The sequence below is a fragment of the Phocoena phocoena genome, chromosome X, assembly GCF_963924675.1.
Source record: "Phocoena phocoena chromosome X, mPhoPho1.1, whole genome shotgun sequence".
NCBI classification, from domain to species: Eukaryota; Metazoa; Chordata; class Mammalia; order Artiodactyla; family Phocoenidae; genus Phocoena; species Phocoena phocoena.
In genome coordinates, this window is record NC_089240.1 from 42,778,249 (window position 1) to 42,790,919 (window position 12,671).

General features: G+C 54.0%; 1 protein-coding gene across 1 annotated transcript; it reads right to left on the bottom strand.

Annotated features, from left to right (window-relative positions):
- Positions 1-4,360: 4,360 nt before the first annotated feature.
- On the bottom strand, positions 4,361-9,812 carry KCND1 (potassium voltage-gated channel subfamily D member 1). The gene is made up of 6 exons (XM_065900709.1): positions 8,558-9,812; positions 6,676-6,838; positions 6,490-6,573; positions 6,303-6,401; positions 5,781-6,031; positions 4,361-4,697 (listed from the first exon to the last, which is right to left on the bottom strand). The coding sequence occupies exons 1-6, from the start codon at positions 9,676-9,678 to the stop codon at positions 4,469-4,471; spliced, it is 1,947 nt and encodes a 648-aa protein (XP_065756781.1). The 5' UTR covers positions 9,679-9,812; the 3' UTR covers positions 4,361-4,468.
- Between the last annotated feature and the right edge of the window lie 2,859 nt (positions 9,813-12,671).

The following is a 12,671-nucleotide window of genomic DNA, read 5'->3' on the forward strand; positions in this document are numbered from 1 at the left end:
CCCCCACCAAACTCGGCGCGGGGCACGCCGGGAGAGGACCCGGATGAAGGGGGGGCTACAGTGGTGCGCGAAGCACGACGGGATCGCCGGGCCCCGGATAAAGAGATCGAGGCACCGGTTTTCGAACGTCGGCGGCGCGCGGGTCACGCGGCCGGAGAACCCGGATGTGAAGTCCAAGATGAAGGCACCGCGGCGAGCTTGTCGTAGCCTTCTCTCCAAGCCCAGCAAGTTTATTGCTATGCTCGTTCCGGCCTTCGGCTTCAAAGGAAACAGAACCAAAACAAGCACCTCTTCGCCCCGCCCCCTCGCAGGTTCTTGCACTACCGGGTGGGGCCCGGGGCGTTGCGCAGGCGCGCCGGGGCACAGCCCCGCCTCTCGCTCGGAAGTACGTGGGCAAAATCTTCGCCGCCGCCACAACAATTGAGGGCACCAACCAATCGAAGCGGTTGCGTGGGTCCTCGATGATGCCCACGAGCCAATCAGAAGCGAGCGATCGCCCTCCCCTGCCCTCTGTCTCAGATTTCAGTCAAAGTCGGTACCCTTGTTCCTTGCCTTTCCTCTTCGTCCCGTCGTGCTCTTGTCTCCCCGAGGCTCTGACTTGCAAGCGGGGGCACTGCAACAGGACAGCGTGGCCTGCCCCGTGCACGAGTTTTTAAGTCGCCTCCCTTCCGGGCTTCCAACTTGGCCCCAGTCAGCCGGACTGACTGGAAAATATCAACACTCCCAGAGGTTAGCTAGCCCCTGAAGCATCACTTCCGTTTCCACCCACCAGAAATCCGCCTCCGGTAGAGAGGCGGGCACAGCTTCACCCTGGCAACAGGCCGGGTTCTGCAGTGATTGGTTAAGACATGCCACCACTCAAGTCGAACGGGCCAACCCTGGGACAGACATGCACCATTGGGACAGTGGGTGTTTGGGAAGCAGACACGCCCACTCTGGCACCGGCGCACCGCTGCCCTCGTGTTGACCTCCCCGCCCCTGTGGCTAGCGCGCAGGCGCGGCACAGCCTTTTCCCCACCCCCACAAGTCCCCCCAATGGTGTTTACCTGAATCGAGCAAAGTTTATAAGCCAGCTCTGTCAGCAACCAGCGTCTCGCAATAAGGTTGGTAAAATTCCTGCTACTGAACGGATGGAGAGCTACAAGCTAATCCTAGCTGTGCCCCTTCTGAGTAATATCTGGCAAGTCATTTAACACCCACCCCATCCTCAATTTCTACTTCTCTGTAAAATGGCAATGATAATCCCAATTTAAGGATCAGAAGTTAATGCTTGCAAAGCGTCTGGTGCTGTGCCCGGCATCTAGTAAGTGCTCAATAAATTAGTCTGCACTGCAGTGCAGTGGAAAGAATCCCAGGCTTTGGAGTCAGGAAGACGTCAGTCCCAGGCACGGTGGACCATTACCAACTGTATGACCTTGAGGAGGTCATTGTGTCTCAAATTTGAGGTTACCCATGTGTAAAACGGGAATGATAATGCCTGCCCAGACTACCTCAGGGAGTAGTTATGGAGTTGAGATGAGCTCATGAACCGAGAAGTTGTTGTGAGAGGTGAGGGCTCCCTGCCAGTCTTAGGAGCCAAGCCATATACAGGCCATCAGAAAGCTCTTCTGAGTGCCACCTAAACTTCTCCCTTCAGATGCCAACCCTAGTTGAAGTTCTTCCCTGAAGGGTGTTGGTAATAAACAGGCTATGGTGGTGTTTTCTGCTCATGAGACTTAATGGGAGGAGAAGACTCACGTTTACTGGGCTTATTGTGTTTAGGACACTGTGCCAAATGCCTGTGCACATTATCACATTGAATCTTCTCAAGACCATCTCACTTGATCCATGTATCCCACTCCCTACTCAATATTTGTCCAGCACTACACATCTAAAACTGAACTTATGATAATAATTGTAGTTAACCTTCACCAAGTACTTACTATGTGCCTGTTGCTGTGTGCTCAACAGCTTTGATGTTCCCTTTGACAGTGAATGAATGGCACCCCCTCCAGCCTTTGCCCAAGGCAGAAACCTGGGAGTCAACCCTGACTGCTCCCTCTTCCTCAACTCCCACATACCTGTCAATCCTAAATCTTGCCAGTCCTATCTGAAATCTCTTGACTTTCCAACTCTTACTGCCACTATCCCGTCTAAGCCACTATCACCTGCCAACTCGGCAACTGCAAAAGCCTCCTCACTGTTCTTCCTGCCTCCAGGACTGGTCCTCTATAACCCACTCCCCACAGCCAGAATAGTGCTTCTGAAATACAAAACTGGCGATGACTTTCCTGTTTATAAGCCTTCAGAGGTCCCCATTATCCTTAGGATGAAGTCCACATCTGTATCATAGCTTCAAAGGCCTTTTGTGATCTGGCCTACTTCTACATCCTCACCCTCGTCACAGTCTCACACTCTCCTCACTAGCTGTGCTGAACCCCTTCAGTTTCCCACGGCCCTGAGCTGGCGCTCTAACCTCCAGGCCATTGCACATGCTATTCCCTCTGCCTAAAACATTTTCACTCTTTTGTCTTTTGCCTGGCTAACTTCAACTCATTGTTCGGCCAGGTTAGGTTCTCTTGCCATCTATATGCTTCTGTAATCCACTAATCTTGGTTCTACTACACTATATTGTAATTGCTTAATTGCCTTCCGTGCTCACCTCTGTAGATCAGAGATGATGTCTACTTTGCCCATTTTTGTACCCCTAGGGCTAGCACATGATATGCAGTTAATAAATATTTGGTGAATGGATGAATGATTATTTCACAGATTAGCAACCTGAGGCAAGAGAAGATAAGTGATTCTCTCACCCAGGGACTGGAATCCAGGTCAACCTGAATCCAAGGTCTGTCTTCTCTGTGCTCCACAGAGCTCAGTTACACTAGTCTAGTATATCCAGTAGTCCAGAAGAGAGAATACAGGTAGGGGACATCCACAGGGAAGGGGAATTCGCCAAACTGAGATGCTTTTCATCAGGGTTCAGTTCAGAGCTGTTTGCTGTCAGGAAGCCTGGGTTCAAGTCTCCTCTAACCAAGCGTGTGCTGCTTTGGGTCTCAGTTTCCCCATCTGTGAGTGAGGGGGCTAGAGCAGATTATGTCCATGGGGCATGTCTCAGGACCTCCTAGCCTACCTCACTGGCTGCAGATTCACCTCTTCGACCACCCTCTTTCATTTCTCCTAGATCCCCATCTTCCAAAACACACCAGCAACCATCCACCTCCCATACCTTTCCCCTAACAGCCCTTCTACTAGTTAAAAGGAATTGAAATTGGAGTATTTTCAACCCCTCCAGCCCAACCCAGCCCCCAAACCCACAGAGCCAGGAGGTGCTCATCCTTGTCTCTCCTCTCAGGTTTTATTGACTGATGGAAACTACATCTTTGTCAGCCACCAGCTCCACAGGGACAGTGCTGGGGACAGGGAACCTGAGATGATGCCAGATTTCAGCCTGAGAGCAGACAGAGTTCCTGAAGGTGACCGAAGAGGGAGAAGAGAGAGGGATATGTGAAAAGGCATTGTGGGGGAGGAGGAGGAGATCAAGAAGTTCCTCCTGCCTCCTCCAGCTCCCAGAGCTCAGGAACAACCCAGGCCTCAGCCCCTGCCGCCTCTGGACTCCTGCCCAAGAACATGGAATCAGCCCATGATCTCCAAACACAGCCCAGCTCTCGCCAGCTGCCAGGCTTTTATCTCAGCCAGTCCAGACTCCAGCCCAACCCAGGAAGGAAGCAAGCCAGAGAAGAGAGAAGGAGGAGTAGTTAGAGGTGGCCCCTATGATTAGGGCAGATGTAAATACTGCAGCAAACTGGGCAGAGGCTTTGCATAATGTCACAGCAGCAGCTGCTATTGCTAGAGTTTGCTGGGGGCCCAGTGGAGGACGGGGTTGCGGGGACCCATTTCCAGCAGCCAGGGAACGGGGGTGGTGTTTGTGCTATCTGTGTGTGTTGGGAAAGGCAGCCTGACCCCTGAACCAAGGTCACTGCTGAGGCCACAGCCCACGAAGCCTGTGGTTGCATTCCAAGCTTCGGAATTTGAGAGTTGTTGGGCCCGGTGGAGGGTGGGGACTTCTTCTAGAGGCCAGATCAGAAGTGAGGGTTCTCTTCTATGAACCCCCAAACCTCCGCAGCTCAGCCAGAGAGAAGAGGAAGTTTCACCTCTTCTTCTTGGGCCAGAACTCCTGAGGGGAGGAGCATGCAGGAGGCCCGCTTGGGTAGAGGGGCCAGTCCCAGTGTGCTGGGGCAAGGAGGCTGGGGGCCTGAGGAAGCCCAGTGCTTCACCTCCCACAGGGAAAACTGTCTGGGGTAGGGGAAGTTTCCCTTTCCCTGGCTATTTCCCCACCAGGTGGGCCATTCCATGAAACTCCATTGCATAGTTCTCAGTGGGGGGCAGAAGGGGTCCCCAGGCTGCTCTTCTCTGCATCCCCAAAATATGGCTTTGGAAGGGAGCCCCCAAGAATTGGGAGAGCACTCTGGATGGGCAGGCCCGTCCCTCATAGGGAAGAGATCTTGACAGTCTCGGGAAGGAGGCAAGGGGTACCCAGGCTGGAGTTCCTGAGGGTGCTGCTGGCCCCACTGCCACCACCGCCAGGGGAGGAAGGTTGGCTCTCATCTGGGGTGTTGGCAGGAGGGGTGGGGATACTGATGATGGCAGCCACGAAGTCCCGGCTGTCGCAGTTCAAGTCAAGGCTGTCATGGGGCTTGGCATTGAGGCTTGAGCGGCTGTGGATAAGGGTGGGAAGATGGAAGGTTCTTAAAAAGTCATTTTAATACTTGCCACGGCGATCATGACATTTACTGAGTGCCTACTAGGTCCCTGGCACTGTGCTAAATGCTTCCCCTGCACCCTTAATTATGGTGGTGCAGAGTGAGGGCTCTGGAGTCAAATAGTCCTGATCCCACCTCAACCACTCTAAACCTCTCTTCTCTCATCTGTAGCATGGGAATAACAATGTTTTCTACCTCACAGAGATGTTGTGGAGATTAAATAAGATAATAAATGATACAAAATGCTCAGAGTAGTGTCTGCAACATAATGAGCACACACATAAAAGTGTTATCTATTGTGCTTACTCCTTGCAGTGCCAGAGTCCTCACAGCAGTCTACTGTAAGATCTACACAATCTGGTCCCTGTTCCTTTCTGATTTTACCTCCTACCACTCTCCCCCTCACTCACTCCACTCTACTTACAGAAGCTTCCTGGCTGTGTCTCTAACATGCAGACCCATTCCTGCCTCAGGACCTTTGCACAGGCTGTTTTCTCTGCCTGGAAAGCTCTCCCTCTAGGTATCCACATGGCTCATTCCCTCTCCTTCTTCAGATCTCAGCTCAGATGTCACCTCAGCAAAACCTTCCCCGACCACACTGTTAAAACTGCATCACACCCTGTTCTACACTCTCTATCCCCCATCCCTGATTTATTTTTCTCCTTGGCACTTAACACACTGCATCATCTGTGTATTTGTTTTTTAACTGTCTCATCTCACTAGAATAGAAGTTCCATAAGGTCAGGATTTCTGTCTGTTCTATTCACTGCCAAAATTGAACTAAACTCCTAAACTAAAGTGAATTCCAAAATGCCCCAAATTGTGCCTAGCATACAGGAGATGCTCAATAAATGTTTATTGAAAGTACAAATGAAAAATGAGGAGTTCCAGACAAGATAAGCCCAAGCTTCCAGCATGGAGGAGTTTGGGTTTGAGCTTGACTTGCTAGGAGGCCTGGAGTCATGAAATCTCAGACCCCTTGGTCCAAGCTCTGAGCTTCCCCGGGAGAGGGGCTGCACAGCAGGTCAGCATGCTTACCTCTGAGGGGCAGGGCTCCTCTGCAGCCCTGCCAGCGTGTCCAGCTCCTGCATGCTGCCATGGCTGACCGAGGCAGTGGAGTTGGCAAGGCGGATGGCACGGCGCTTGGCTCTGCGGGGGCAGCAAGAGGATAGCAGGCTGCCAGGCCCCACTGGCTGGGAGGACACGGAAGTGCTGCGGCTGGTGCGGCCACCCAGCGAGACAGCGCCCAGGGCCTCACTGAAGGTTAGCTCATCCGTGAACTCGTGGCACTGTGGGCAGAAGGGAGGCATGGTCACAGGGCACCACAAGGAAGCTGACCTCACCCCCAGGCTTTTGCTTAGGCCATTCCTTCCTTTCTGTAAGTCGCTCTCTCTTCCCTTCCCTTGCCCATCCTTCAAGGCTCAGCTCTACTGGGGCCTCTTCCGGGAAGCCCTGTGTGATTTCCACAATTAGTAGTGAGCCTCCCATCCCAGGAGGGAGCTGGCTTGCTGGCAAAGGGACCCCCTTCATTCTGCCACACCACCTCTCATTAGGCCTCACCGTTGTCTTCTCTAGACAGTGCAGCAAGTGGTGATGTTGCTGCTCAAAAGCAGAACGGTTCCTGACACACAGCGCCTGTTCTCCCCCACTGCTGCTGTCCTGGAGTGGACAGAGCAGAGGGATGAGGTCAGCACCTTCCCCCTCCCGTCACTGCTCACCTCCCACCCCAATCCAGGCCCCTCTCCACCTCAAGACCCCCGTTCTGCTTGTACTGCAGGAAGGCGTTGGTGGTACCACTCTTTGCCAACCGGATCCTTGCCAAGCGCACCTTCTACAGAGAGAGGAGGAGATAGAAGGTCAGGTAGGCAAACATAAGAGTAGACTGGCTTGGGGTGTGGGGAATAGGAGGTACTCAGATGGAAGGCGCAGTTACCTGCTGTGCTCGGCGCTTGTCAGCACGCTGGTTCTGGTGGTAGATGCGGCTAAAGTTGGACACAATGACTGGCACAGGCAGAGCAATGACCAAGACGCCACTGAGTGAGCAGATGGATCCGAAAATCTTGCCAGCAATGGTGCTGGGCACCATGTCTCCGTAGCTGGGGCCGGGGGAGGTAAGCCAAGGTCAGGAAAAATACCCACCCACCCCTCAGTCCCCCACTGCATCCCATCCAACTTGACTCACTCTGCGACCCTGGCCAGGCACTCAAACTCTCTGGTCTCAGTTTCTTGCTCTGCAAAAATTGGGGAATGACCTCTCTGGCCACCAGTGGGGGTCAGATGAGACATGGGCCCTCAGCCCCTACTGTCTGCTGCCCCCATCCAAGCCATGCACCGGGCATCTGAGTCAGCTGGAAATCTATTAATACCAAGCATAGGGGGGAAGGAGGAAGTCAGAGGCAGTAAATATAGCCTCCCGGAGAGAGAGTCCCACCACCACAAGCCAGCTAAGGGGCTCTGAGTCCTGGGAGCAGTGCTCTGTTGGTTTTGCTTGTGTCTGTCTTACCTTCTCTAGGTAGCACCCCGTCTTATTCCCCCAGGGGGAAGCCTTGAAACTGTCCTCATATAAAAAAATAGGGGGGAGCCTTGAAACTCCTCCCTCCCTTCCTCCATACCACCCCCCCCCATGGAGATGGAGCAGAGCCAATCTTACCAACTTGTTTGGTTGGGGGTGGGGGGAGTGAAGCTCAGCAAGGTTCCATAACTGATTTGCTCAAAATCACACAGCATACTCTTGTTCTAACCACAGGACCAATCAGATCCCCTCCAAAGAAACGCAGCCTCTGCAGTCTTCAGCCTCTAGGCCTTTGCCCCCACCCCCTGCCCCAGGATGCCTCTTCCTTATTTCTTTACTTTGACTCATTTAAAAGTCTCTCCAACTTGGCCATTTCTGGATCTGTGATGTATCATCTCTCTCTGTGTCCTCAACTATGAGACATCCTCCCAGGGTTGTTGTGAGGACTGAATAGGATAAAAGGACATCAAAATACCCAGTTCCAACCTGTTCTCAGTGCTCAGTATTTGTCAATACAATCCTGAAACTCCAACCAGAGTTAATTTCTACTTCTTAGAAACCTCAAGTCAATTTTTCTGTTCTACTACTAAGGTCCTGAGTAATCCCAATGTATCCGTTCAACAGATACTGAGCAGCAACTGCATACCTAATCCCAGTGATAGGAATTTAGAAAAGGACCACAGTTATCTGCCCTAGACAGTGTCTTTAAGAACAACATGAGTTTGATGATTTCATTTGATGCGTTTATCCCATTTCCTCTCAAGGACTGGCAGTAAAAAAAAAAAAAAAAAAAATGATGCTGAAAATATCTTGTTCTGGGGAAACATCAAGGAATCACGGAGCCACAGAGGTAGTGCCCCACACAGCAGATGAATCTAAAGGGTTGGGAGACATGGGTCCTCAAGATGGAAAAAGGGGTGATAGAAAGCGAATATCTATTTATCCTGCACCAGAAACATTCAGATAACTTTCATAACCATGATGTCACTGAATCCCCTCTGGATGTTGAAGGGATCATCATTTCTCATTTTGCAGAGGGGAAAACTAGCCCAGAGAAAACAAGGTCAACAGAAAGAGTGCAGCTAAGACCATCGTTGAACCCAAGTCTCCTGACCTGAAAATTAAGGCATTGTCAGAGCTGGGAGGGATTTGGAGATTAATCCAACTCCCTCACTTTTTAAAGATGACCAAATTGAAGTTCAAATAGAGAGAGAGAGATCATTTATCTAACCTTTTTAATTTTACAGAAAAGGTGAGTGTAATTGACTGATCGGGCAGCTCCCCACACAGGGTCTGCACTCACCCAAGTGTGGTCATGGTGACAATGGTATACCAGAAGGCCGCGGGGATGCTAGTAAAGTTGGTCTTGTTTGTGCCCTTCTCGGCATAAAACATAACAGTGGCGAAGATGATGATGGCCATGGTAAGGGAAAAGAGGAGAAAGCCCAGCTCAGAGGCACAGCTCTTGAGTGTGTAGCCCAGAATCCGCAAGCCCTGTGAGTGCCTGGAGAACTTGAAGATACGGAACACCCGGAACACCCGCAGGGTGACAAAGGCGCCCGAGACATCTTCGTTCTTGGGCACGAGGAGCCCAATGTAGTAGGGCAGGATGGCCACCACGTCGATGAGGCTCATTACACTCCGCAGGAAGCGGCAACGGCTAGGGGCCGCGAACAGCCGCAGAAGGTATTCACCTGTGAATATGAGTACACAGGCTGTGTCCATGCAGAAAAAGGCCAGCGGGAAGCGCTCGCCACAGGGCTGCTCCCTCGGGGGCCGCCGTGCAGGGCCGCGGCACGGAATGGTCTCAACCACGTTGGCGATGACCGACACAGCGATGAAAAAGCCGGTAACGTAGTAGAAAACGAGGGCTGCGGTGCTCGTGTGTGGGTTCTCGAAGGCCCGCCAGAGCTGCTGCCGCAGGGAGCTGCCAGCCGGCAGGGATGGGCCGTCCCCGGCCTGCTCGGCCTCCTCGTCCTCCGCCAGGCGCTCGGCGTTCTCCTTCTTGCGGTCCCGGTACTCTTCGAGGCAGCAGTCGCCCACGAGCTCAGGCACCAGGCCATAGAAGGCCAGCTCTTCGTCAAAGGCCTGGATGCACTCCTGCCGTGGGCAGTGCAGTCGGCCCGTGCGGTAGAAGTTGAGCACGTGCCGGAACATGTCTGGGTCGCGATCAAAGAAGTACTCGCCTGAGTCGGCGTCATAGAAGAATTCCTTTTCTGAACTGCCCAGCAGAGTGTCTGGGTAGCGGTCGAGCGTGTTCTTCCAGGTCTCAAAGCGCCGTCCGCTCACGTTCACCACCAGAACCTCATCCCCTCGAGATGCCTTCACCCCCGGCGCGGGGGGCAGGCGCTGCTGGGCCAGGGGCAGCCAGCCCACCGCGGCCGCCCGTGCAAAAGGCAGCCATGTGGCCACGCCTGCTGCCATCCTGCCGCGCCCCAGGCCCACGGAGACTTGTGGGGGGGGGTTGGCCTTTAGGAGAATGTAGCTGTCTCCAGGATGGTGGAGGCTTGGAGAGGCCCTGGGCCACTCGCACAAGGAAACTGGGGGTGTCTAGAGAGTCCAAGAGGAACCAGGAGGAGGACCTAGAGAGATGGGCAAGGGCTTGGGGGCCATGTAGAGGGTCTAAGAGGGACCAGGGCGATGTCTTGAGGGAGTGAGAAGGGGCTAGGGGACATGGAGAGGAGCAGAAGAGGAGTGTCTAGAGGTGCCAAAAAGGATCCGAGGGAGTGTTTAGAGACTGAGATGATTCTAGAGGGGTCAGCACTGCCTGAGAGGTATCTGGGGGTGTCTAGGATGAAGCAAGAAACACTGGGGAGTTGTCCACACTCTCAAGAGTTCTGAGGGAAGGAAGAAGGGACTGGAACCGCTTAGTGGGGTTGGAGAGGGGATCGGGGCATCCGGAGGGGTAGAAATGGAACCAGAGGTGTTTGCAAGAGGCTGAGAGTGTCTGGAGGGGGATTCTGAAGGAACTGAGAGAGGTGAGGAGGGTTGTCCAAACTCTCAAGACTTCTGGGGAGAAGATAAGGGGGTTGGAGCCCCTTCGTGGATCTAGGAAAGGGGTTGGTGCATCTAAGAGGTGGCTACAGAGCCAGGAGTTTGTAAAGAGGCTGAGAGGTGTCTTGGGAGTGCCTAGAGCTGCCAAGAATAGCCTGGGGGTGGAGTGTCCACACTCTACAGGAGTTCTGGGGAAGGAAGGAGAGGTGGGGCCCCCTAGCGGGGCTGGAGAAGGGGGTGGGGTATCTAAAGGGTTAGATATGGGGCCAGGTTATTTTTCAGAGGCTGAGAGGTGTCTGGTAGAGAAGGGTATCCAGGGGGGCTGAGAAAGCCTGGTCCACCCTCTCAAGAGTTCAGGGGGTAGGGATGGGACCTGGAGAACCCCTCAGGGCTGGGACTCAACTGGAAGGAAGTTGGGCATAGCCCCAGAGCATCCAGAGAATCAAAAAAGACTAAGATAAGAGGAAGACGGGGTCCCCCTCAAAATGGGTTGGAGGGCAGGGTGGGGTGTTGAAAGGGAGTTGGGTGTGTCTGCAGGGAGGGGGGCTCCTGGGCCTTACAGGAGCCCAGGAAGGCCGGGATCAGGCTGCGTCCCACTGTTGGGGGCTGGTCTGGGGAAACCACACCCCGAGGGGCTGGTGGTATGTGCTGGGCAGTGGCAGAAGCAGCAGCGGCAGCAGGACGTGAGGAGGAAGAGGAGAAGCAGCCACAGCCAGGCCTGGGAGAGAAGGCAGCACAGGCAGGAGGAGGGGGCTGGGTCCCTGGAAGGAGGCTCTGGAAGGACAAGGTCCAGTAGGACTGTCCCAGGATGGGCTAGGGCCTGGGGGCTGGACCAGGGAAGGACAAGGACAGCACTGTTGGTGGCCCCCTCCCCCTCCCCATAGGGCCGTCCTCACCTGTGTCCCCGCTGCAGCAGCAGCAACAGCGGTGGGGCTGGGGGTACCAAACACCGGAGCTCCTGCCCCACTCTGCAGAGCTGCCCAAGTTCTCCACCTCCTCTGGCTCTCTCTCCCCGCCCCTCTGAGCTTGCCGGGAGATGGAGAGGCAGGGAGGGGCCTCGTGGCTCCCAGAGCCCCCTCCCCTAGGACTGCCTGAGAGGGACCCTGGGGAGACTCCGCCTCCTACAAAGCTGGTTGGGCCTCAGTCGCGTCATCTGGAAAATGGGGGTGGCAGGGAGCTTTGCCAATTCTCCCCACCTCCTTCCTGGACTCCCCCCTCTTCCTGCCCAGATCCTACCCCCTCTGCCCCCAGGGGCCCCCACCCCCACCCGTCTGAATCAGCAGCACTTAGCAGATCCGATCGATGGGGAGGCGTCTGTTAATGGCCCCAGAGCGGGGAGTGCCACGGGGAATGATGCAGCGCTGTGTCCCCTCCCTGCCCCCTAGGCTGGAGAAGGGGGGGTGGGGGAAAACTGGTGGGGGGGTGTTTTTCTAGAGGCCAGGCCCCCAAAGCTGCTCCCCAGTGGTGCTGGAGGGGTTAGAGTCCTGCTCTAACCAAGATTGCTGCCGTGGGACTGGAGCACTGTCCTGTTTGCGGATGTGAAACGTCGGGGGGGGGCGGTAAGGGGAGTACAGATGGGGACAAGCCAGGTCCCACCTCCATAGCAGGTTCTCCCCCAGGCAGGCCCCACTCTGAGGTGCAGTCTCCATCATCTGTCCACATCCAGGAGCCTCAAATCATGCCTCCTCCGCTAGAGGGCTCTGCTCCTGGGTAGCAAGAGCACTGGGTACCAAGTACCTCAGGCATGGGTGGGTTCAAGCCCCAGCTGTGCCACTGACTTATGTCCTTGAGCAAGTGACTTGCATTGTTTTTCTCTTTGTCGGATGGAGAGTTACCCCAGCTTGATAGTGTCTTTGGGAGCAATAAATGGAGTGATGTGAGAGGGGCATGGCACACAGAGGACGCCTTACCTTTAACAATTAAAGGTGTGTGGTGATGGGGGAGCAGTAATGCAGGGCCAATTTTTGCCTTTCAATGGACTTATCCATCCATGTAATCCTCCATTTGCTCATCACACTCCTGATTTGTCCATTTGTCCATCCCTCCTCCCACCCACCACCCACTTATCCATCCATTCTCCCCCTCACACAGCCAATTACTCTGTCCTTCCCTCTAGCCACCCATCTGTCCATTTAGTCATTAATCCACCTACCTATTCACTCATCCATTTGTATATTCACCCCATCTACCCCTACCCATATGGATCCCCCACCACCCAATTATCTGTCCATCTATCCATTGCTCTATCATTTATTCACCTACTCTTTACTCTTCCCATTAGCTCATCCATCTATCTGCCCACTCATCCATCCACACATTCCCCTAGCCATCCATCTATCCATTTATACCCCCACCTATCTATCCTCTACCTATCCACCTAGCAATCCATTTGTCCATTTATTCATCCAGTCACCTATCCATCC